This window comes from Ranitomeya variabilis, chromosome 4 (assembly GCF_051348905.1).
Source record: "Ranitomeya variabilis isolate aRanVar5 chromosome 4, aRanVar5.hap1, whole genome shotgun sequence".
Taxonomy (NCBI): domain Eukaryota; kingdom Metazoa; phylum Chordata; class Amphibia; order Anura; family Dendrobatidae; genus Ranitomeya; species Ranitomeya variabilis.
Genome location: NC_135235.1, coordinates 708,644,071 through 708,670,932, shown reverse-complemented (window position 1 = coordinate 708,670,932; position 26,862 = coordinate 708,644,071). Strand labels below are relative to the sequence as shown.

The 26,862-nt window shown below is 45.8% G+C and overlaps 2 protein-coding genes across 2 annotated transcripts in view; both read left to right on the top strand.

The window, feature by feature from the left end:
- The window catches only part of LOC143767079 (uncharacterized), a 33,199-nt gene extending 23,585 nt beyond the window's left edge, over window positions 1-9,614 (top strand). Inside the window, exon 6 of the mRNA XM_077255102.1 lies at window positions 7,671-9,614. Coding sequence (XP_077111217.1) covers window positions 7,671-8,749 — 1,079 coding nt within the window. The 3' untranslated portion in view covers window positions 8,750-9,614. The remainder of the gene's footprint in view (window positions 1-7,670) is intronic.
- The window catches only part of LOC143766487 (uncharacterized), a 416,280-nt gene that overhangs the window by 268,594 nt on the left and 120,824 nt on the right, over window positions 1-26,862 (top strand). The gene's annotated exons all lie outside the window — the stretch shown is intronic.

Here is a 26,862-nt window from a genome sequence, read left to right as displayed (position 1 = left end):
AAGTGCCGTCTGCACAGTCAAAACATACGACCCAGTGTTATTGGGTTTCAGTAACATCAGCTGATCCCCAGCTGTGTAGCCGGCAATGTGTCCTGCGACCGCCACACTGACACAACAACTGAAATGTAAGGGAACCTGTCCCCCCCCCAAGGCGTTTGTTACTGAAAGAGCCACCTTGTGCAGCAGTAATGATGCACAAGGAAAAGGTAGCTATTTTTGTTTAGCTCCTTGCACACGCAGAACTTAACACTTATAAAATCTGTCCACTGATACCGTAAAACCGTCCCGGAGGTAGGACTTTCCTTCGTAATGTGACGCAGCACAGCCGTCATTCTTACCCCCCGGCGCCGTGCGCCGGCTCCTCAGCGTTGTTTGATTCTGTCTCGAAGCCTGCGCTGTTATGTTATCCCTTGGCCAGGCACACCTGGACATCATTTGGTGTCAGGCTGGCTGCGCCTGTGCGGCCGCGCTGGCCGAGATCCCGCCTCGCAGTGTCTTCTGATTTAATCCCACTGCGTGCCTGGGATCCATGGGCATGCACAGTGCATATCTTCATCTCAGGCTCTCACTCTTCTCCCTCCGCCTTCTTCAGACTGTGCGCCGTCAGCTGATCCCTAACAGCATGCCACGGCCGTGACGCCGCACATTCTGAAGAAGCCGGAGGGAGGGGAGTGAGAGGCTGGGATATGCACTGCGCATGGCCACGGATCCCAGGCCCGCGGTGGGATGCAAAAGGAAAAGGTGGCTCTTTTCATTATGCTCCTTGCAAACACAGAACTAAACACTTATAAAATGTGTCCCCTGATACCGTGAGACCGTCCCGGAGGTGGGACATTCCTTCGTAATATGACGCAGCACAGCTGTCATTCCTACCCCCTTGGCGCCGTGCCCAGGGTCCTCAGCGTTGTTTGAATCTGTCCCGGAGTCTGCGCTGTTATGTTATCCCTTGGCCAGGCACACTTAGCACTGCCCGTCTTCTGACATCATTTGGTGTCAGGCTGGCTGCACCTGTGCGGCCGCGCTGGGCAAGATCCCGCTTCGTAGTGTCTTCTGATTTAATCCCACTGCGGGCCTGTGATCCATGGACATGCGCAGTGCATATCTGAACCTCCGCCTCTCACTCATCTCCCTACGCCTTCTTCAGACTGTGCAACGTCAGCTGATCCCTAATAGCATGCCACGGCCGTGACGCCGCACAGTCTGAAGAAGCCGTAGGGAGGGGAGTGAGAGGCGATATGCACTGCTCATGCCCATGGATCACAGGTCCGCAGAGTGATTACATTAGATGACACAGCGAGGCGGGATCTTGCCCAGCGCGGCTGCACAGGCGCAGCCAGCCTGACACCAAATGATGTCAGAAGACGGGCAGCGCTAAGTGTGCCTGGCCAAGGGATAACATAACAGCGCAGACTCCGGGACAGATTCAAACAACGCTGAGGAGGAGGCGCACGGCACCAAGGGGGTAAGAATGATGGCTGTGCTGCGTCACATGACAAAGGAAAGTTCCTCCGACCGGATGGTTTAACCGTGTGAGGGGACACATTTCATAAGTGTCAAGTTCAGCGTTTGCAAGGACCATAATTAAAAGAGCTAAGTTTACCTTTTCCAGCATTAGTGCTGTACACGATGGTTCTTTCAGCTACAAACGCCTGGGGGGGGTTAAAGGTTCCCTTTCAACTTGCTCCAGTGCAGGCTTCGGCCTACACTCCGCTCCCCCTGCTCCTCCTGCTGACCCTGAGCTCTAACACCGCCAGTTTGGGCCCAGATGTGCTAGCTGCACAGAGCCAAACACCTCGCCAATGTGTCAGTGGGGTTCAGCACCGCCAGCTGTTCCCCTGCTGTGTAGCCGGCAACGTGTCCTGCAACAGCCACGCAGACACCACAGACCTAAAGCTGCCGCCAGTGCAGGCTTCGGCCTACACTCTGCTCCCCCTGCTCCTCCTGCTGACCCTGGGCTCTAACACCGCCAGTTGGGGCCCAGATGTGCTAGCTGCACAGAGCCAAACACCTCGCCAATGTGTCAGTGGGGTTCAGCACCGCCAGCTGTTCCCCTGCTGTGTAGCCGGCAACGTGTCCTGCAACAGCCACGCAGACACCACAGACCTAAAGCTGCCGCCAGTGCAGGCTTCGGCCTACACTCTGCTCCCCCTGCTCCTCCTGCTGACCCTGGGCTCTAACACCGCCAGTTGGGGCCCAGATGTGCTAGCTGCACAGAGAAAAACACCAGCCAATGTGTCAGTGGGGTTCAGCACCGCCAGCTGTTCCCCTGCTGTGTAGCCGGCAACGTGTCCTGCAAATGCCACGCAGACACCACAGACCTAAAGCTGCCGCCAGTGCAGGCTTCGGCCTACACTCTGCTCCCCCTGCTCCTCCTGCTGACCCTGGGCTCTAACACCGCCAGTTGGGGTCCAGATGTGCTAGCTGCACAGAGAAAAACACCAGCCAATGTGTCAGTGGGGTTCAGCACCGCCAGCTGTTCCCTTGCTGTGTAGCCGGCAACGTGTCCTGCAACAGCCACGCAGACACAACAGACCCAAAGTTGCCGCCAGTGCAGGCTTCGGCCTACACTCTGCTCCCCCTGCTGACCCTTTGCTCCAACAACGCTAGTTGGGGCTCTAGGAAGACAAGCTTGAATAGGTCCCCATCCTGGTTCCAGCACTGTCAGCTGGTTCCGGGCAGAGCCTTTGGCTTAGGTGCCTCCCTCTGGGTATCCGAGTTCCACCAACGTCAGGTGGTCCTTGGTAGTGCTTTCAGGCACGGGTACCTCCTGCTTAGTAACCGGGTTCCAGTAACGTCAGCTGGTCCTCGGTAGTTCCATTGACTCTTGGACCTTCGGGTAGCCATCAGAGTTCCAGTTCCATCAGCTGTTTCTCGGCATTTTCTCAGCCTTCTTGTACCTTCTGCTACATTTCCAAGTTCAAGACCCTAAAGACGATGACCCGGAAGACCACCCCTAAGATGACGACGACACCAGAGATGACAACCACCGAGATGACGACGACCCTGGAGACGATGACCCTGAAGACCACCCCGATGACGACGACCCCGGAGACGACGACCCTGGAGACAACGACGACCTGGAAGACCGAGAAGCAGAAGAACAAGAGGCTGCAGAACAAAGAGCAGAAGAACATTAAGCATAAGACTAAATATCAGAGCAAAAGATATTATCTAAATTATAAGCAGAAGAAGACTAAGCAGTGTATGGGGGTGAGTCCATTCCTCCTCGTGGTGCCCCTGGATAAAGCCTGATGCTGCAGGCCAAACTGAACGCGGACAAATGTAACTCTTTTGTGACAGGCAGAACGGAAGGTGTAATCTTCAAACTTTTATAGATAACAACTACGGGAATGCCTGTCACAAATAAGAATATGATGAAGAAGTTGAATATGAAGAAGATAATAGTTAAATAAAAAGAATATGAACAATGTAACCAAAAAAATAATAGGTAGAAGATGAAGAAGAAGATGAATAAGGTGAAGAAGGTGATGTCAAAGAAGCTGATGATGAGGATAATAAAGAAGAAGAAAGTGTGGGAGAAGTAAAAAAGAAGGTGAAGGGCGTGGAAGTAGTGAAACATCAATAGCTGACAAAATAAAAAAAAATTAACATAATCAAAATCTTTCTAACGCCGAACGTCATAAAAAAAATTTAAATTCCGGCTATTCTATTTGATTGGGCTAAACCTCTGTGCCTTTAATGTCTCCGCCACCTCCCCCAATACATCCTACATTATTCTTAGTTGTTTTCCTTCATGTAGAATGAACCTACAAGGAAAGAAAGGGTTTATTTTAATTCCGATATTTTCGTCCCATTGACTTGCATTGGGATCGGGTATCGGATTGGATCCGATACTTTGACGGTATCGGCCGATACTTTCCGATACCGATACTTTCCGATATCGGAAGGTATCGCTCAACACTATTAAATAAACATTATACAAACATAATAATAATAAAAATTATGATCTAGGTAATTAAACACACCGTTAGCAATTTTGCAGTAGACCTTTTGTGACGCCGCCGCGGTACGCTGTTATAATGAAAGCTGTTAGTTCATTAAGGGATTAATCTAAATCTGATACCTTTTTGTTTTCAAAATGCCTTACGTCGACACTCTGTTGCACAAGTATTATTCTACAGCAAAGAGCCCCGGTTCCCACGGAGGTGTACAACGTCTGTATAATGCCGTTAAGAAATATGGCGTGCGTAGAAAGGATGTCGCAGAGTGGCTTAGCTAGCAAGAAGTGTATTCTCTCCACAAACCCGTAAGAAAACGGTTTATTACAAATCGGATCATAGTCAGCGATGTGGACCGTTTCTGGCAGGCTAATCTCGTCTGCATGAATGACTACGCGAGCGATAACGACGGTTTAAAATATATTTTAACGGTCATAGACGTGCTATCCAAATATCAGACATCAGTCATCGGACTGTGGACCAAGACCGGTAAGGAACTTGCAAAAGCTTTTGAGATGATTTTTAAAAACGAGAGTCGTATCCCGCAAAAACTACAAACGGATAGCGGGAAATAATTTATGAACAAACCCGTCGCTACGCTTTGTAAAGAGAATAACGTACACCAGTTCTTTACGAATAACGCCGTGAAAGCTGCGGTCGTGGAAAAATTTAATCACACGTTGAAAGATCGTATGTGGCGCTATGTAACGGCCAATAACATGTTTAGATATATAGACGTATTACCTGATATAGTGCACTCTTACAATAACGCTTATCATCGCACTATAAAATGTATTCCGGCCTCCATCACGAAAGCTAACTCCATGACCATATGGCGCCGCGCTTATCAAGACGTCTCAACCGTGAAAAGATTTAAAGCTGTATTAAAACCGGGGAATTTAGTCCGGATTGTACGGTATAAGCATGTATTTTCAAAAGGGTACGAACATACCTATACGCGTGAAATTTTCGTCGTCTCATCCATAAATACATGATTCAGAAAACCTCTCTACGCATTAAGCGATTTGAGCCGCGAAAGCATAGAAGGATCTTTTTATGAAGACGAACTACAAAAGGTACCGCAAGACTCTAATAGGATATACAAAGTTGAAAAAGTGTTGAAAAAACGCCGGCGTCGCGGTACAACTCTCTTTATTTTGTGAAGTGGTTAGGCTATCCCGATAAATTCAACAGCTGGATAGAAGAAAATCAATTAACGGCCGTATAAAGCATGGAAGGCGATTCGTTTTTCGTCACCTTACCCAGCAATTCATCAATCAAAATCTACCCTGAAAATACCATTTTGAGCTACAACACCAAGTTAGCGAAGCCCGTTTATCTTTCAGGCGCTTATGAAGTGGCGTTAACGGAAATACAGTACCCCCATACGTGGAACACGTTTGAAGCCCTTAAAGGGAACTTTTACGCGGCTAAACACAACGAACCGTTAGAACATTATCACATAAAATCAGTATTTTACTCGAACATTCATAAGCTGGTTGGCCCAGTCAATGCCCGAATAGAGGCTCTGAATTTATCCACGCCTGCCTACAGAATACGGTATGATGAGCTACGTCGAGGGTGATCCTACCCGACCCAGGCCCTATACACTTAGCTCTGGGTACTAAGCTAAAATTTATTTTCAGCCTACAGACCGTCGATGACTCCCCCGTTGCTTTAATGCCGTGGAATCGCCACTTTTACCCCGATTCAAAGGCTGGTTTTTATTCGCTTTTTGCATACACTGATATAATTCAACATCAACTTGTGGGGGACAGCTACGTTCAACTGTTACGAACCGTAGAAGTTAGCGGCGATGATAATGATATTGTCACGGTGCGCTACACACGTCCCGATTACGCACCGCTGTGCAAACAACACTTTGACTCCATAAACGTTAGTCATGTCGGACCAGGGTACGCCGGTTAAATTCAGATACAGAAAGTGTATACTGCGATTACATTTTAGGCCTCGCAAGACGTCGCCATGGTAAAATTATGCCTCAAAGAGTTTACGGCGATCCCTCCTTGTACGCACGGTACTATGTAGCTCAAGCGGGTCATGGCTTAGAGGGGTTCCGCGGTGATGAATACATGTACGGCGCCGGCCTCGGCGGGCTCTTTAGAAGTCTTTTTAGAAGAGTCATCCCGCTTTTCAGAAAAGGCCTAGAACTAGTCAAACCGCATGTAAAAACGGCCGTAAGAAACATAGCTAAAGACGCGTTCACTAGTATAGGTAAAAAAGGAGTAACCAACAGCACACTGATATCGGCTGCACACTCCAAAGTCCAAGGATCAGTTGGAACAATACTCACAATAGAAAAAAGAAGGAGCAGCATCCATTCCAGGTGATAGGTATCAAAAAAAGTCTTTATTCTGCCATCACAAAAGTACAACGTTTCGGCCAGATGGCCTTTGTCAAGTATGATTTAAAACGTAATGATCGTCTAGTTGCCTCTTTTGTACAAAATTCTCTATTACAATTTTACATACGCCATTATGCGGCTATAATCAGGCTTGCAAACTGCTCTGCGCAACATGATCTTGCTCTGTTTCTTTTATATTACTAAAGTGGTTTTTTTTGCCGTTATTTCATTTTTTGTAATGCGTTCTATACATTGCTTAGATCTAATTATTTCTCGTTCAATAAGTCATTCAGACTATTTTGGTATGTCTGTTAATACGACACACTGGTGTCAACAGTTTGTTGAAAATCTTGTTTAGCTGCGTCCTCTAGCTAAAAACGCCTGAAGCTAAAGAAAGATGTACTTGCTAGCTAAAACTGGTTGAGCGACCCTGGAACTATAATACGAATCCCCTTTTTCATTTCTTTAAATATTAGCTTAAAATGACTGTATTGTAACCTATAGACGTGTTTGTATATCGCTGAATTTTTTAGATCTATTTACACCTTTTTCATTTCTTGATTTGTGTTTACCTCTACGTGAAGCTACAATAAATGTATTTTATTTTTTTAAGCGCTGTTTTTATTACATCATTATTATGAAAGCGACAACTGTCGCAGGATCCTGAGACTGCCTTCTCACACAAAACACGTCTTGACAAGTTTTCCTACACACCCTGGAGGGCTATGAACACTACAGCCAGCTGTCATTAACCCTGGGACTGTCTTCTCACACAAAACATGTCAAGACATGTTTTTTGTACACTGGAGAGGTTTAGACAGGAAGTGGGGCGGACACGGTCTCTCCACCTATCAAGAACTACCACATAAGCCCAATCTTACACACTGGAGAGGTTTAGACAGGAAGTGGGGCGGACTCGGCCTCTCCACCTATCAAGGAATGCCACATAAGCCCACAAGATGGGCGGCGAATGGGCGGGCATGGGAGACGTAACAGAGGCTGAACAGGGCGGCTTCTGGGGTGGGGATGGAACTGACGTTACAGGTTTTGACACACTCAGGGCAGCTTCCGGGGCGGGCACGGAACTGACGTCACAGATAGTGACACACAGGGGCGGAGAGTAGGCAGCGAATGGGGAGGAGAGGAGAGGGGGCTAAGACTGGAAGTGGGGCGGGGTTAGTGCTAGAAGGTGTCAAAAAGGGGCGGGGCACCTGCCAAAAACCGGAAGTGTGCGTTTTGACGAGAGGGGGGTGCTCTTACTGCTACTGACAGTTTTAGGAGAAATGTTCAAAAATACAAAGTTCAAGGACATTTTATTGAAAAATAATTGGTTTTATTCTTGACAGATGACTGTACCTGGAGATCAGAGGAAAAGCTGACATCTTCAATTTTAAAATCAGATGATCTTGAGATCTCACAGGATACAATTGAAGTGAATGCCATTATTCCAGATATACTATCATCCCTTCACAGCAAAGATCTGTCATCTGATTCAGTACCGACTACTAAGGAAAATCAAAGACCCAAAAGAGGCATTAAAAAACAAACTGCTCCTAAAGCAAGGAAGTCCTTTTCCTGTTCAGAATGTGGGAAATGTTTTAATTGGAAACATCATCTTGATCAACACCAAATAATCCACATAGGAGAAAAGCCTTTTTCCTGTTCAGAATGTGGGAAATGCTTTATCCAGAAAGTGAATCTTGATAACCACCAGAGAAACCACACAGGGGAGAAGCCTTTTTCATGTTTAGAATGTGGAAAATGTTTTGTGACGAAATCACGTCTTGTTAGACACCAGAAACTCCACACTGGGGAGAAGCCTTTTTTCTGTTCAGAATGTGGAAAATGTTTTGTGACAAAATCATATCTTGTTAAACACCAGAAACTTCATACAGGGGAGAAGCCTTTTTTCTGTTCAGAATGTGGAAAATGTTTTATCCGTAAATCGCATCTTGATAACCACCAGAGAACCCACACAGGGGAGAAGCCTTTTTTTTGTTCAGAATGTGGAAAATGTTTTGTGAGGAAAGCAGATCTTGTTAGACACCAGAGAGTCCACACAGGGGAGAAGCCTTTTTCATGTTCAGAATGTGGAAAACGTTTTGTGAAGAAATCAGATCTTGTTAGACACCAGAGAATCCACACAGGAGAGAAGCCTTTTTCATGTTCAAAATGTGGGAAATGTTTTATCCGGAAATCGGATCTTGATAACCACCAGAGAACCCAAACAGGGGAGAAGCCTTTTTTTTGTTCAGAATGTGGAAAATGTTTTGTGAGGAAAGCAGATCTTGTTAGACACCAGAGACTCCACACAGGGGTGAAGCCTTTTTCATGTTCAGAATGTGGAAAATATTTTGCAGAGAAATATCTCCTTGTTAGACACCAGATAACCCACACAGGGCAGAAGCCTTTTTCCTTTTCATAATGTGGAAAACGTTTTGTGAAGAAAACAGATCTTGTTAGACACCAGAGAACCCACACAGGAGAGAAGCCTTTTTCATGTTCAAAATGTGGGAAATGTTTTATCCGGAAATCGGATCTTGATAACCACCAGAGACTCCACACAGGGGAGAAGCCTTTTTCATGTTCAGAATGTGGAAAATATTTTGCAGAGAAATATCTCCTTGTTAGGCTATGTCTCCACGGTCAGGATGGCCGGCGGTATCGCCGCAGCGGCAAAGCCGCTCGGCGCTAAGCCCCGCCCCCTTTCTGGGACGCGATCATGCCGGATGTGTTAACTCTTCACATCCGGGATGATCGCTCTGTCCCATAGGGCCCTGTGATATGCCTTGCGGGGACGCTGCGTCCCCGCAAGGTGTACGGACATGCTGCGATCTGAAAAGACGCGCAGCATGTCCGGAGTCGCAGGGCCGCCGCGTGCGGGTTTCCACGCATAGTGGAGACGGGATTTCATAAAATCCCCTCCACTATGCTGGAACATCTGGACGCTGCTTGTTTGACGCTGCAGCTCTGCGCAGCGTCAAACAAGCAGCGTTTCCTGACCGTGGAAACATACCCTTAGACACTAGATAACCCACACAGGGCAGAAGCCTTTTTCCTTTTCATAATGTGGAAAACGTTTTGTGAAGAAAACAGATCGTGTTAGACACCAGAGACTCCACACAGGTTTCTCGCCTTTTTCATGTTCAGAATGTGGAAAATATTTTGTAGCCCTGCTCTATGTAGCAGAAGCAATCAGACAAGTGCAGCTTCTAGTCTCCCATGGGGACTATTGAAACAAGTAGATCATTAAAAAAAATGTTTTTAAATATATTAACCCCTTCCTGACGTCGGACGGGATAGTAAATATGACATACTTACCTGCTCCCGGCGTCCCGCTCCTTCCCCCGGACAGCTGGTCTTCGGTGCCGCAGCCTCTTCCTCTGTCAGCGGTCACCGGCACCGCTGATTAGAGAAATGAATTATGTGGCTCCGCCCCTATGGGAGGTGGAGCCGCCTATTCATTTCTCTAATGAGCGGTCCCACGTGACCGCTGAACAGGGGAAGAGCTGCTGCACCCGGAGACCGTGGGACGGGCAGGGGGAGCGTCAGGATCGCCGGGGCTAGGTAAGTATGCCTCGGCGCCCTCTCCCCCTCACCCGCCGACCGTGACTCGAGTATAAGCCGAGGGGGCACTTTCAGCCCAAAAATTTGGGCTGAAAATCTCGGCTTATACTCGAGTATATACGGTAGATTAAATGGTCAAACGATACGAGTTAACCTCATCACGTCTTCTTCTTGACCTCTGGATGCTGGCTTGAAAGACAACAATTGTGAGCTATATAAGTGGGATGTGCCTCTAACAATATACATCCAGACAGCCAAGAGATTCAAAAAACCAGAGACTCTTTACATAAACACAGCCAGGAACACTTTACAGGATAGCTGCCAGATCGTGGCTCTATCACGAGTGACACAGATCTGACATTCTACAGGATGCCAGCCAGGCCCCAGCTAAAAGAATATACATCTGCTTCAATGACCATCACTGAACCCATGAATACATTTGGGGTAGTCAGGATTTGGACCCACCGGTCACCAGAGGCCCATGGATACATTTGTGAAAGCCAGGAATGGGACTCACCGGTCACCTGGCTCCATGGAGATGTTCAGAGAAGCCAGGCTGCGACCTTCCTGGCACCTGGCCTTGTACCTCAATGGACTGTCAGCTTCCTAAGCTTGTCGTTACCTCCTCCCTGTCCGAGGGAGAGGTCGAGGTAGTTGGCCCTGGAAGCTGTGAAGTCACAGCTGCTCTTATCTCAGCGAGTCAGTGGGTGAGACTGTAATTTGCACCATCTTGGGTATTTTGCTGGTACTGTTCTATGTGTTATTTAGAAGTATAAAATGAAAATAGTGGTGCAAGTGTTAAGGTTTTATCTTCAGCGAATAAGACAATTACCAGAAAAACTAAATAAGTATTATGAATATTCGCGCTGATACACCTTGGTAAAATTGAAAATTGACTGGTGAACAGTGTGAGCTAGCTTTGGGACTTGTACCTGTTCACACTAGTCAGTACAAATAGGACCCATAAGATAGTATAACATATAGAATGATCTGTGGGCAGTGTGGATAAAGGGGGAAGGGAACAGGATTAAAATACTGTAGACCTTTTGCCCTGTTCACACTAGTTTAATTGAAAAGTTAGTTGTGCATATAAATACTGTTAGGTACTGTTAGATAAAAGGGCTGTATTCATTAACCCCTATTTCCACAAGAAAAAGTTATGCAATTATACACAATAAAGAACAATGTAAATATATAGATCAGAGCAATAAAAGTGTCGTACAAAATCTGGAAATATTGACAGGAACTCCTAATTACATGCAAAATTCGAAAAACTACTGTCTACAAAGTACAAAAAAGCATTTATTAAATAAATAACACCGATAAAGTAAAGTCCGACCAGAGGATTCAAGTTCTTAAGGCTAATAAGCCGTATAATGAAGTATATGTATGTCTTAAAAAACCTCTAGTCAGATCAGTTAGCCCAAGATTGATCCTCACCCATATTGTGTAAGAGGGGCTGGCAGTCCGCTTCCACACTGCGACCATATGGGTGAGGATCAATCTTTGGCTCATTTATCTGACAAGCATTTTTTTATGACCTACATATACTTCATTATAAGGCTTACAAGCCTTAAGAACTTGAATCCTCTGGTCGGACTTTTCTTTATCAGTGTGGTTTTCTGGACTCTATACCTGTGTCCTTTTTGCTTTTGATACCCATGTGATGGTGATATGTATCTAATTGTACTTTTGCAACTTTTACTTTATTATGTGACATTGCTATTTAATAAATGCTTTTTTGTATTTTGCAGACAGTAGTTTTGACTCCATATTTTTTGAATTTCACAATAAAGAACAATGCATATTCATTATGCTGCACAGAGTGTATAAAAGATGTTGGTATGGTAAAAGCAGTGTTAAGGTACCGTCACACTAAGCGACTTTGCAGCGAGAACGACAACGACCCGATCGCTGCAGCGTCGCTGTTTAGATCGCTGTAGAGATGTCAAACACAGCAGCTCCACAACGACGCAGGAGCGATCCTGTGACGTAACGGTGACGCACTTATCGTTCTCACAGGTCATTAGCTCCATGTTTAACATTGCTGGCATCGTTGCTTTTGCTGTCAAACACGACGATACACGCCGATCTGACGACCAAATAAAGTTCTGAACTTTCAGCAACGACCAGCGATATCACAGCGGGATCCAGATCGCTGCTGCGTGTCAAACACAACGATATCACTATCCAGGACGCTGCAACGTCACGGATCGTTGTCGTTCTCACTGCAAAGTCGCTTAGTGTGACGGTACCTTTAGTCTGACTGCTAACGTATAGAATATGGCTCAGTATCAGCACTGAAGGATCAAATGTCATCCTTGGATTGTTGCCTGCCAGGCAATTGCACAAGAGAAATAGCGGAGAGCTGCCCCGGCAAGTGCCATCAAATCTCTGTTCAGTATCTTCTAAGATACTTAGCAGCAGGTTCTTTCTTGCACGGTGGATCCTGGGTTGCGAACACACCTATCTCACCTAATAAATATATTCGGTGTGTTTCGCCAACCCTAACACATGGTACAACAAGTCGCAGCAAGCTTTGAGGTATTGAATCTGGAAAATGATTTATAATAGCAGAATGAAATATCTCTGAGACTAGCCAAGCACATAATCCGAATCATCGTTCCTTTCCCCACACGCCCATATTTTTTAGCCACATGTAGCACTCTGGATTATGGAGTTAAAGCATAGCTAACAGGAATTACATATGGTAGACAAATTTAGTCTCTATGCACAGATAACATCCAGCGGAATCTAGTGGCAGTACAATCAGCCCATTCAGAGCTTTGGCCGCAAAGTTATGGGCCAGCCACGGTTCTGGACAGATAATCATGTTCTCAGAGATGGGAGGAGAGAGGCTGCACCACCCAGGGGTGGCAGCAAATGTGTGAGGTAGCAGCCTAGGAGAAATAAGGCAGCCCCTCATTTTGGACTTAGTTTTTCTGATGGCCTGAGGATACGCTAGCTGACGTAGCCCTGAAAGCCTGTTACTAAGATTTGGACGTGTGATCCATCAGCGCCTTCCTGTGGACACATGCTACATAACATGGTAATTATAGATACCACTGATACATATCAGAATGATCTATCACAGGGAAACACCCTTCTACTGGACATAAATCACAGGGTACAACTCCACATAAATATAAATCCTACAAAGATCCTGGAGTAAATATAAACCCAAAAGCATAATTCACTAAAACATAATTTTTATTATAAATATAACATACACAGAGAAAATGTACATAGACAAGGTGCTCATAGCGTACACGTACAAAGGACCAAGACTACTGCAAGTTACACCATGGGGATACCAACAGGCAAAAACACCGTTCAGTATAAAACTAAGTCTGGTTCAGATGACCACATCTGAAGGTGTATGCATCTACCATGTAACCCCTTACGCCTACATAGGCTAAGTGAAGGATCAGATACACCTAAATCTGTCTTACCCATCTTTCCTTTGTACGTGTATGCTATGAGCACCTTGTCTATGTACATTTTCTCTGTGTATGTTATATTTATAATAAAAATTATGTTTTAGTGAATTATGCTTTTGGGTTTATATTTACTCCAGGTTCTTTGTAGGATTTATAACATGGTAATTGCAACCTATCTGTACCCTATCTTTGTAATACACTCCTGACTGTATATATTTGCTCTTGTATATATAACTGTACTTTCTAGTGCTCCTCCTCAGCGATTAAATATAAAATTAATCTTTGGCTGCTCTTTTATCTCTATCCACGAATCCTCATGCTCAGTAAGCCCGATATAAGCCTGCTGTCAAAAGGGGCTTATTTCAAATGAGGAACTAGAAGAAGAATACCGTACTGTTGTACTGTTTTAGTGAGCAACTCTGGCAGCGACGTCCTGGAGGTTTAGATATATATCCCCAGCCTGGACTGGTGATATATTTTCCCCCTCACTGGGAGCGCCTCACTAACTCGTATCTATAATGGAAGCCTTTCCAGCGACTATTTGCCTTCGGTGCAGTTCCCTGACTGACCTGAGGCAGGTGGTGGTGCCAGAGAGACGATCCCTGCTGGGTCTTCTCTCCCCTCCCCCGTGGTGAGCGAATTCGACCCGCCCCTTCCCCTGTGATATCCCTTACAAAGACACTTAGAGGATGACGTCGGGATAATTTTTTTGACAATTTTATAAAGATTGTGATGGAGCCCTCTCCCATGACTACCTCCTTGGGCCACGTTACATTTTGCTGCATTGTGAATATCTGTCTACAGATGACCACAAACAGCCTACATTTGTCCATGAATTCATGGAAACCAGCTGTCATGACTGTGGAAGAGATTTATGTGACCAGAAGGAAAACTCATTTCCGTTAGATGATACTGACATGAGACAATGAGAAATAGAGCAATATGGGAAAAAGCAAGAACTAACTTGAATGAAAGAAAGAATTTTCAACACAGTGGGACTCCTAGACTCCTGAAGCTTATGAACTATGTACAAGGGCTGCCAAAAAATAGAGGGAAGGACTGCAATATACCCTGGAAAAGATGTAGAGGAGGGCTGTTGTGAATTTGGATTTTGGGCTCCCCCGGTGGCCACTGGTGGAATTGAACTTGTGTGCATCATCCCCTCTGTTCACCTGTTTCCATCAGGATGTGGGAGTCGCTATTTAGCCTTGCTCCTTTGTCACTTCCATGCCGGTCAACATTGTAATCAGAAGCCCTTCTGTGCATGTTCCTGCTGCTAGACAACTCCCAGCTAAGTTGGACTTTAGTCCTCGTTTGTTTTTGCATTTTGTTCCAGTTCACAGCTGTAGTTTCGTTTCTGTGTCTGGAAAGCTCTTGTGATCTGAAATTGCCACTCTGATGTTATGAGTTAATACTAGAGTCTTAAAGTAATTTCAGGATGGTGTTTTGATAGGGTTTTCAGCTGACCATGAAAGTGTCCTTTCTGTCTTCCTGCTATCTAGTAAGCGGACCTCAATTTTGCTAAACCTATTTTCATACTACGTTTGTCATTTTCATCTAAAATCACCGCCAATATATGTGGGGGGCCGCTGTCTGCCTTTCGGGGAAATTTATCTAGAGGTGAGTCAGGACTGTATTTTCCTCTGCCAGGATTAGTTAGTCCTCCGGCTGGCGCTGGGCGTCTAGGGATAAAACGTAGGCAACGCTACCCGGCTACTGTTAGTTGTGCGGCAGGTTTAGTTCATGGTCAGTTTAGTTTCCATCCTTCCAAGAGCTAGTTCTTATGTTTGCTGGGCTATGTTCTCTTGCCATTGAGAACCATAACAGTTTGACCGGCCCACAAAGGGTTAAATTAATTGGCAGAGAAAGGAGAGAAAAGAGCAGTCTGCTGAAGATTTTTTTTTTTTTTTCCTTCAGTTCTGAGGTTGCTTATAATTGAATCTCTTGCAAGTCTGCCTATATTGCAGCCTTTCTCTCTCTCTCTCCTTCTAATCCTGGAATGGCTCTGTGTTCACCTGTTTAAAATGGATATTCAGAGTTTAGCTGCAGGTTTGAATAATCTCACCACGAAAGTTCAAAATTTACAAGATTTTGTTGTTCATGTTCCTATATCTGAACCTAGAATTCCTTTGCCTGAATTTTTCTCGGGGAATAGATCTTGCTTTCAAAATTTCAAAAATTATTGCAAGTTGTTTTTGTCCCTGAAATCTCGCTCTGCTGGAGATCCTGCTCAGCAGGTCAGGATTGTGATTTCCTTGCTCCGGGGCGACCCTCAAGATTGGGCTTTTGCATTGGCTCCAGGGGATCCTGCGTTGCTCAATGTGGATGCGTTTTTTTTGGCCTTGGGGTTGCTTTATGAGGAACCTCATTTAGAGCTTCAGGCGGAAAAGGCCTTGATGTCCCTATCTCAGGGGCAAGACGAAGCTGAAATATACTGCCAAAAATTCCGTAAATGGGCTGTGCTTACTCAGTGGAATGAGTGCGCCCTGGCGGCGAATTTCAGAGAGGGTCTCTCTGATGCCATTAAGGATGTTATGGTGGGGTTCCCTGTGCCTGCGGGTCTGAATGAGTCCATGACAATGGCTATCCAGATCGATAGGCGTCTGCGGGAGCGCAAACCTGTGCACCATTTGGCGGTGTCTACTGAGAAGACGCCAGAGAATATGCAATGTTATAGAATTCTGTCCAGAAGCGAACGGCAGAATTTTAGACGAAAAAATGGGTTGTGCTTCTATTGCGGTGATTCAACTCATGTTATATCAGCATGCTCTAAGCGTACTAAGAAGCTTGATAAGTCTGTTTCAATTGGCACTTTACAGTCTAAATTTATTCTATCTGTGACCCTGATTTGTTCTTTATCATCTATTACCGCGGACGCCTATGTCGACTCTGGCGCCGCTTTGAGTCTTATGGATTGGTCCTTTGCCAAACGCTGTGGGTATGATTTAGAGCCTCTTGAAACTCCTATACCTCTGAAGGGGATTGACTCCACCCCATTGGCTAGTAATAAGCCACAATACTGGACACAAGTAACTATGCGGATTAATCCGGATCACCAGGAGATTATTCGCTTTCTTGTGCTGTATAACCTACATGATGTGTTGGTGCTTGGATTGCCATGGCTGCAATCTCATAACCCAGTCCTCGACTGGAAAGCTATGTCTGTGTTAAGCTGGGGATGTAAGGGGACGCATGGGGACGTACCTTTGGTTTCCATTTCATCATCTATTCCCTCTGAGATTCCTGAATTCTTGTCTGACTATTGTGACGTTTTTGAAGAACCTAAGCTTGGTTCACTACCTCCGCACCGGGAGTGCGATTGTGCCATAGATTTGATTCCGGGTAGTAAATACCCTAAGGGTCGTTTATTTAATCTGTCTGTGCCTGAACATGCTGCTATGCGAGAATATATTAAGGAGTCCTTGGAAAAGGGACATATTCGTCCTTCGTCATCTCCCTTAGGAGCCGGTTTTTTCTTTGTGGCTAAGAAAGATGGCTCTTTGAGGCCGTGTATTGATTATCGGCTTTTGAATAAAATCACGGTTAAATATCAATATCCGTTGCCACTGCTGACTGATTTGTTTGCTCGCATAAAGGGGGCCAAGTGGTTCTCTAAGATAGATCTCCATGGGGCGTATAATTTGGTGCGAATTAAGCAGGGGGATGAGTGGAAAACCGCATTTAATATGCCCGAGGGCCACTTTGAGTATTTGGTGATGCCTTTTGGTCTTTCAAATGCCCCTTCAGTCTTTCAGTCCTTTATGCATGACATTTTCCGTGATTATTTGGATAAATTTATGATTGTGTATCTGGATGATATTTTGATTTTTTCGGATGACTGGGACTCTCATGTCCAGCAGGTCAGGAGAGTTTTTCAGGTTTTGCGGTCTAATTCCTTGTGTGTGAAGGGTTCTAAGTGCGTTTTTGGGGTTCAAAAGATTTCCTTCTTGGGATATATTTTTTCCCCCTCTTCCATCGAGATGGATCCTGTCAAGGTTCAGGCTATTTGTGATTGGACGCAACCCTCTTCTCTTAAGAGTCTTCAGAAATTTTTGGGCTTTGCTAACTTTTATCGTCGAATTATTGCTGGTTTTTCTGATGTTGTTAAACCATTGACTGATTTGACTAAGAAGGGTGCTGATGTTGCTGATTGGTCCCCTGCTGCTGTGGAGGCCTTTCAGGAGCTTAAGCGCCGCTTTTTTTCCGCCCCTGTGTTGCGTCAGCCTGATGTTGCTCTTCCTTTTCAGGTTGAGGTCGACGCTTCTGAAATCGGAGCTGGGGCGGTTTTGTCGCAGAGAAGTTCCGATTGCTCCGTGATGAGACCTTGTGCCTTTTTTTTCGCGTAAATTTTCGCCCGCCGAGCGGAATTATGATATTGGGAATCGGGAACTTTTGGCCATGAAGTGGGCTTTTGAGGAGTGGCGTCATTGGCTTGAGGGGGCTAGACATCAGGTGGTGGTATTGACTGACCACAAAAATCTAATTTATCTTGAGTCCGCCAGACGCCTGAATCCTAGACAGGCGCGCTGGTCGTTGTTTTTCTCTCGGTTTAATTTTGTGGTGTCCTACCTGCCGGGTTCTAAGAATGTTAAGGCGGATGCCCTTTCTAGGAGTTTTGAGCCTGACTCCCCTGGTAATTCTGAACCTACAGGTATCCTTAAGGATGGAGTGATATTGTCTGCCGTTTCTCCAGACCTGCGGCGGGCCTTGCAGGAGTTTCAGGCGGATAGACCTGATCGTTGCCCACCTGGTAGACTGTTTGTTCCTGATGATTGGACCAGTAAAGTCATTTCTGAGGTTCATTCTTCTGCGTTGGCAGGTCATCCTGGAATCTTTGGTACCAGGGATTTGGTGGCAAGGTCCTTCTGGTGGCCTTCCCTGTCACGAGATGTGCGAGGCTTTGTGCAGTCTTGTGACGTTTGTGCTCGGGCCAAGCCTTGTTGTTCTCGGGCTAGTGGATTGTTGTTGCCCTTGCCTATCCCGAAGAGGCCTTGGACGCACATCTCAATGGATTTTATTTCGGATCTTCCTGTTTCTCAGAAGATGTCTGTCATCTGGGTGGTGTGTGACCGTTTCTCTAAGATGGTCCATTTGGTTCCCTTGCCTAAGTTGCCTTCTTCTTCCGAGTTGGTTCCTCTGTTTTTTCAAAATGTGGTCCGTTTGCATGGTATTCCGGAGAATATCGTTTCTGACAGAGGAACCCAATTCGTGTCTAGATTTTGGCGAGCATTCTGTGCTAGGATGGGCATAGATTTGTCTTTCTCGTCTGCTTTCCATCCTCAGACTAATGGCCAGACCGAGCGGACGAATCAGACCTTGGAGACATATTTGAGGTGTTTTGTGTCTGCAGATCAGGATGATTGGGTTGCTTTTTTGCCTTTAGCTGAGTTTGCCCTCAATAATCGGGCCAGCTCTGCCACCTTGGTGTCTCCTTTTTTCTGTAATTCGGGGTTTCATCCTCGATTTTCTTCTGGTCAGGTGGAATCTTCGGATTGTCCTGGAGTGGATGCTGTGGTGGAGAGGTTGCATCAGATTTGGGGGCAGGTAGTGGACAATTTGAAGTTGTCCCAGGAGAAGACTCAGCTTTTTGCCAATCGCCGGCGTCGGGTTGGTCCTCGGCTTTGCGTTGGGGACTTGGTGTGGTTGTCTTCTCGTTTTGTCCCTATGAGGGTTTCTTCTCCTAAGTTTAAGCCTCGGTTCATCGGCCCGTACAAGATATTGGAGATTCTTAACCCTGTGTCCTTCCGTTTGGACCTCCCTGCATCTTTTTCTATTCATAATGTTTTTCATCGGTCATTATTGCGCAGGTATGAGGTACCGGCTGTGCCTTCCGTTGAGCCTCCTGCTCCGGTGTTGGTTGAGGGCGAGTTGGAGTACGTTGTGGAAAAAATCTTGGACTCCCGTGTTTCCAGACGGAAACTCCAGTATCTGGTCAAATCGAAGGGATACGGTCAGGAGGATAATTCTTGGGTGACTGCCTCTGATGTTCATGCCTCCGATCTGGTCCGTGCCTTTCATAGGGCTCATCCTGATCGCCCTGGTGGTTCTGGTGAGGGTTCGGTGCCCCCTCCTTGAGGGGGGGGGGGTACTGTTGTGAATTTGGATTTTGGGCTCCCCCGGTGGCCACTGGTGGAATTGAACTTGTGTGCATCATCCCCTCTGTTCACCTGTTTCCATCAGGATGTGGGAGTCGCTATTTAGCCTTGCTCCTTTGTCACTTCCATGCCGGTCAACATTGTAATCAGAAGCCCTTCTGTGCATGTTCCTGCTGCTAGACAACTCCCAGCTAAGTTGGACTTTAGTCCTCGTTTGTTTTTGCATTTTGTTCCAGTTCACAGCTGTAGTTTCGTTTCTGTGTCTGGAAAGCTCTTGTGATCTGAAATTGCCACTCTGATGTTATGAGTTAATACTAGAGTCTTAAAGTAATTTCAGGATGGTGTTTTGATAGGGTTTTCAGCTGACCATGAAAGTGTCCTTTCTGTCTTCCTGCTATCTAGTAAGCGGACCTCAATTTTGCTAAACCTATTTTCATACTACGTTTGTCATTTTCATCTAAAATCACCGCCAATATATGTGGGGGGCCGCTGTCTGCCTTTCGGGGAAATTTATCTAGAGGTGAGTCAGGACTGTATTTTCCTCTGCCAGGATTAGTTAGTCCTCCGGCTGGCGCTGGGCGTCTAGGGATAAAACGTAGGCAACGCTACCCGGCTACTGTTAGTTGTGCGGCAGGTTTAGTTCATGGTCAGTTTAGTTTCCATCCTTCCAAGAGCTAGTTCTTATGTTTGCTGGGCTATGTTCTCTTGCCATTGAGAACCATAACAGAGGGCCTTAGAATAATTTTTTTGACAGTTTTAAAAAGAGTGCTCTCCCGCAGCAAGCACAGTTTATCCTGGCCTGCAGGCATGGCCAACAGCCATTTCTCCTTCCCTTACCTCACGCCTTGCACATTTTAAAGTCGTTAGATAATAAATACTTGCAAACTTTACAGTATTATTTGGTAAAATAAAGTATGCGGTCTTGAAAAGTACTTTTTTTTAAGCTTGCCTCAGCAGTAGACCTATAAAAGGAGTGGAAGCCCATAAACCCTACCTATATGCTTCTAATACTATACTATCCCTCCTAGAGCAACCCTCCCTATAATCAGTGCAGGTAACAGCAGTATTAACATGGAAAAGAATAGATGTAGCCTATTCTGACTCATGGGTATGTAGAACGCAGTGTTGCCTGGATAGACCTTTCCCTTTGGGTGCTTCCGTATTGACCTGTACTCACGTTCATACCGATTAATCAGACAGCTTAACTCAGCCACGTTCTCATGTAAGAAGACTTCAGGAAAAGAGGATTGCTTTAACTGAAATTCTTGTATTATGATGAAAGTAGCAGGTAAAAAGGAATATTCAACAGAGGACATGTAGTAGGATGCATACAAATGGAGGAATGATGACAAAATGGAGAATAAGGGCGTGAACAAACATACATCACAGGACTACAGTGAGAGAGTTGGGACAAAATACAGGGAAAAGCAAACTTCTGCCTAGAAAGAAGGATAGAACACAAGCAATGCAAACATTGAATGATTTCCCAAGTCGTGAGACATGACATAGCCCGAAAAAAAGACTTTTGGTTTTAACTTGCAGCAGCAAGGACTGTAAGGCAATAAACCCTGCCTATATGCCTCTAATGCTAAATAATAATAATAATCTTTATATAGCGCTAACATATTCCGCAGCGCTTTACAGACATTATCATCGCTGTCCCCAATGGGGCTTACAATCTCACGATGTCCGTAATTCTTCGAAGTCGTTCGAACCTGAAAAAACAAGAGGAAGAAAACATGCATGCAATAATAAACATCAAAGATTTTAAAGTCCAAACTCGTTGTTGTCGACCCGTAGATCAAACCGAAAGATAAGTCCAAATATATTAAACCCATCTTCAGATTGGGGAAGCAGCAAACATGCCAACTCTTCCACCAACCCAGAATCCAATGGGAATGTTAACAGTTCAATAAACTGGAGAATGAAGAGGAATGCTCCCCGCCATGAGCAACGTCCAGGAGCATGTTCAGTTCATGTGATGTCCTCCTTTCGTAGAAGCAGCACGAGTTCAGTGACCGGGTGGAAGAAGGTTCGGGTAGAGCCCCCTTTTGTCACCTTAACTTCTACATTACGAGTCTTTCCGTCCTCACTGGGTAAGAACTTGGTAATAAGTCCCATTGGCCAGTCATTACGATGAGCCTCTTTATCCTTTAAGAGAACAAGGTCTCCTTCTTGGAGATTGGGACTGGGCGTCTGCCATTTGTGACGGTTTTGAAGCAAGTGCAAATATTCGGTCTTCCAGCGATGCCAAAACACATTAGCCAGGTGTTGAACTTGTCTCCACTGATGTTTGTAAATGTCCTTGTTATCGAAATTCCCAGGTGGGACTGTAGCGGCTCCAATCTTCTGTGTAAGGAGTGTAGCTGGAGTAAGTATCGTTGGAGCATCGGGGTCGGATGATACTGGAACCAAAGGTCTAGCATTTATTATGGCTGACACTTCTGCGAGGAAGGTGACCAGAACTTCATGAGTAAGGGGAAGTTTATGGTCCAGCAATATGGAGTCGAGGATCCTTCGTGCAACACCAATCATGCGTTCCCAAGATCCACCCATGTGTGAAGAGTGTGGAGGGTTGAATACCCAAGTGCATCCATTGTCGGACAATAAGTTGTCAAACTGCAGTTCCTTGCAGGCTCCTACAAAGTTTGTGCCACAGTCGGACCGGAGTTGCTTGGCAGGTCCCCGGATGGAAAAGAATCTTCTTAGGGCATTGATGAAGCTGGAGGTATCCATGGATTCAATAACCTCGATGTGAACTGCACGGATACTGAGACAGGTGAATAGGACAGCCCATCGCTTACTGTTCGCGGCTCCTCCACGGGTTTTCCTGGTAACAACCGACCATGGCCCGAAGACGTCTACACCAACATATGAAAACGGTTGGTCCATGCTCAGTCGATCTGCTGGGAGGTTCGCCATTTGTTGTTGTTGGTGTTTTCCTCGTAACCTTCGACACTTGACACATCTATGGAGAACTGAAGAGACGCACCTCTTCATTCCCATGATCCACAAGCCAGCAGACCTGATGGCACCTTCAGTAAGATGTCTGCCTTGGTGCTGTACTCATTCGTGATAGTGCCGAATCAACAGAGTAGTGACGTGATGTCGACCTAGAATGATGATAGGGTTCTGCTCCTTATCGTATAGGTCTGATTTACTTAAACGTCCTCCCACTCTTAGAAACTTGAGATGATCGACTACTGGATTCAAGTCGAGTAGAGTGCTGTTTTTGGACACGCTGACTCCCTTGGTAATTCTGCCAATCTCATGTGAATATTCTTCTTGTTGCACACACCTGATGATAACTTGTTCAGCATGGTCTATGTCGTCGGCAGTAAGACGACTCTTACACACGTGCCAACCATGGCACCCTGAGGGCTTGTCCTTTGTAAAACAGCGAGCAATGTGAATGAGACGAGCTACAGTTCGTACAACGGAGGACCAGCTTGAAAAGCGTTCAAAACGATGAGACTTCAAACCTTGCCTAGATGTCATTGAAGTATAGTGATCAGAGATAGTTTGTCTTATCTCCTTGTCAGATTCTGGTTCCACCAGCTCATAAGCATTTTTGGTGTTGTTCGCACAGAAATCTTCGTACAGGAGACTGGGAGGCGTCAACCACATGTTGTCACCAAGCTTAGAAGCAGCTGCGAGTCTTGTACCTCGGTCGGCTGGGTTTAAATTGGTGGAGATGTGATGCCACTGCTCAGGGGTAGAAAAACTTCTGATGCGCTCTACTCTGTTGCTCACATATGTATAGAACTGCTTTGTTTGGTTGTGAATATACCCGAGTACCACCCTGCTGTCAGTGTGGAAGGTAAAGGAATCAATTGTAATGTCCATTTCGTCTTGTACAACTTCAGCAATTTCTACTGCCAATACCGCAGCGCAAAGCTCGAGTCTGGGTACAGAGTGTGCAGGCTTTGGAGTTAATTTGGCTTTACCCAGGATGAAACCACAGTGTACCTTGTTAGCTCCTAAGGTCATCAGATAAGCTACTGCGGCTATGGCTTCTGTAGATGCGTCAGAAAATATGGACTTCTCTTCTGATTGCAGTCAAAGGTGATCTTGGAGAATAACAACGTGGGACTTGGAGTTCCTCTAAGAACTTCAGAGACTTCTTCCACGCCTCCCACCTTAGCTGTTTCTGAGTTGGGAGTGGGGTGTCCCAATCCGTGTTCTCGGCCGTAAGCTGTCTTAACAGTATCTTGCCTTGAATAGTGATGGGTGCTACAAACCCGAGAGGATCATAGATGCTATTTATGACAGATAGGACTCCTCGTTTGGTAAAGGGTTTGTCATAGGGTGACACTTGGAAAGTGAAGGTGTCCCGTTTGATATCCCACAGTAGACCAAGGCTGCGCTGTGTTGGAGGAACATCGGAACCCAAGTTGAGGTCCTTTAGGTTTGTGGCCTGGTCTTCAGATGGAAACGCGTTCATTACCTCTTGACTGTTAGAGATAATCTTGTGGAGTCTGAGGTTTGATGTGGATAGCATTTCCTGTGTCCTGGAGAGTAGGTCAATTGCATCTTCGCTTGTGGGCAAGGACTTGAGCCCATCGTCCACGTAGAAGTTCTTCTCTACAAATTGCCGAGCATCGGAACCGTACTCTCTCTCACCTTCCTGGGCTGTCCGTCTCAGTCCATAGATCGCCACAGCAGGTGAGGGACTGTTGCCGAAGACATGGACCTTCATCCGGTAGTCTATGACCTGATTGTTGACATTGTTGTCTTTGTGCCATAGGAACCTAAGATAGTTTCTGTTGTCTTCTTTCACAATGAAGCAATGAAACATCTGCTGAATGTCAGCCATTATGGCAACAGGTTCTTGTCTGAAGCGGATCAATACTCCAAGGAGGCTGTTGTTCAGGTTGGGCCCAGTTAGGAGCAGGTTATTGAGAGAGAGGCCTTCAAACTGAGCACTGGAGTCAAACACCACTCTGATCTGATTAGGCTTGCGAGGGTGATAGACACCAAAGGATGGAAGATACCAACATTCTTCTCCCTCCCTCAGTGGTGGCGCAGGTTCAGCATGATTTCTGACAAAGATGTTCTGCATAAAGTCAATGAAATGCTTCTCCATCTCTGGTTTCCTCTTTAGGGTACGCTTTAAGGATGAGAACCTTGCAGTTGCTTGCTGCAGGTTGTTCGGCAACCTCACTCTTGGGAAACGAAAGCGTAAAGGAGCTACCCAACTGTTGGAGTCGTCTTGAACAAATTCTTTATCCATAACCTTTATAAATTCTTTATCTTCCCTTGTGGGTGCCAACTTGTTGTCATTACTTGTGGAATCGAACACTGATGACCCGAGGTTTTCTTCCCAGGACTGGAGCGTGTTCATGCTGTTGAAGGATTCCTGTTGCCACTTGGTGTTGCTCACTTTCTCTTTCACCCAGTAGTGATGTGGGCATGGTTGGAAATGAGTGCTGCGACCATTTGACAAGATGTGTGTTTTGTAAGAGGAGATGTTGTTAGGTCTCTTCATCTTATGTATGCAAACATTGCCTATGATTACCCAGCCTAGATCTAAGCGTTGGGCAAATGGTGCATCGTGTGGTCCGTTAATTTGCTGAGGCACCTTGTGCAGCCAGAGAATGTCTCTGCCAAGCAGAATCAGGATATCTGCACTGTTGTTGAGGGCTGGTATCTTGTTTGCTATCCCCTTGAGATGTTGGTGATGAAGAGCAGCCTCTGGCGTTGGGATCTCTTCTCGATTGGATGGAATCTGGTTGCACTCGACCAGTGTAGGTAATGGTATCTCGACGGTGTTCTTGAGAGATGTCGCTGTAAGACCACTGGCCCTTCTCCCATAAACCTCTGTAACACCACTGCAGGTACCTAAAGTGTAAGGGTAAGCATTTCCCTTTAAGTTAAACATATCAAAGAGTTCTGACCTTGCAAGTGATCGGTTGCTCTGATCATCCAGAAGGACGTACACCTTTACGGCTTTCTCTGGGTGACCGTTGGGATATACGTTCACCAGGCAAATCTTCGCACAGGACTTGTCCCAGAGGTCTTCTCCGCAGACTTCTGTGCATGAAGAAGATATTGTGGTATGGCTTGCAGTTTGAGCTGCGACCTCCCCGCCATGGCTCATGGTGGGGGAAGGAGTAAGTGTAGCGTCGGGACGGAATGGGTGAAGTGCTTGTACGTGGTCCTCACTGTCACACTCCATGCACTTAATTGTAGTTTTGCAGTCTTTAGCAAGGTGTTCAGTAGAAGCACAACATCTGTAGCATACCCCGAACTTCTTTAGAAGCTCTGTCATGATCTCTGCAGGCAGAGATCATAGCAAGCCTATAGAGGGACAAGCTCTCGGAAGATGGAACTATACTGACCATGAACTAAGCCTGCCGCGCAACTAGAAATAGCCAGGTAGCATTTCCTATTTATCGCTAGATGCCCAGCTCTGGCCTAAGACCTAAATAGCTAGCAGAGGGAAATATAAGACCTGGCTCACCTCTAGAGAAATATTCCAAAGAAGACAGTAGCCCCCACATATAATGACGGTGAGTTCAGATGAAACAACAAACGCAGCAGGAAAATAGTCTTAGCAAATTTGAGGTCCGCTTACTAGATAGCAGAAGACAGATAGTATACTTTCATGGTCAGCAGAAAAACACTAACAAAACACCATCCAGAGATTACCTTAAACTCTGGCATTAACTCATAACGCCAGAGTAGCAATCCCTGATCAACGAGAGCTTTCCAGACACAGTAACAAAACTTCAGCTGTGAACTGGAACAAATAGGCAAAACAAAACATGGACAAAAGTCCAACTTATCTAGAAGTTGTCTAGAAGCAGGAACAAGCACTGAGAGGCATCAGATAACATTGTTGACCGGCAAGAAACCACCAGAGAAATGAGCTTAAATAGCGACACCCACTACTGATGGAACCAGGTGAAACAGGAAAGAGGATGACAAGTCCAATTCCACAAGCGGCCACCGGGGGAGCCCAGAATCCAAATTCACAACAGTACCCCCCCCTCAAGGAGGGGGCACCGAACCCTCACCAGATCCACCAGGGCGACCAGGATGAGCCCTATGGAAGGCACGAACAAGATCAGAAGCATGAACATCAGATGCATTGACCCAAGAATTATCCTCCTGGCCGTAACCCTTCCAGTTGACCAGATACTGGAGTTTCCGTCTGGAAACACGAGAGTCCAAAATTTTCTCCACAACGTACTCCAACTCACCCTCAACCAACACCGGAGCAGGAGGCTCAACTGAAGGTACAACAGGTACCTCATACCTGCGCAATAACGACCGATGAAAAACGTTATGAATGGAAAAGGACGCAGGGAGGTCCAAACGGAAAGAAACAGGATTAAGAATCTCCAATATTCTATAAGGGCCGATGAACCGAGGTTTAAACTTAGGAGAAGAGACCCTCATAGGGACAAAACGAGAAGACAACCACACCAAAT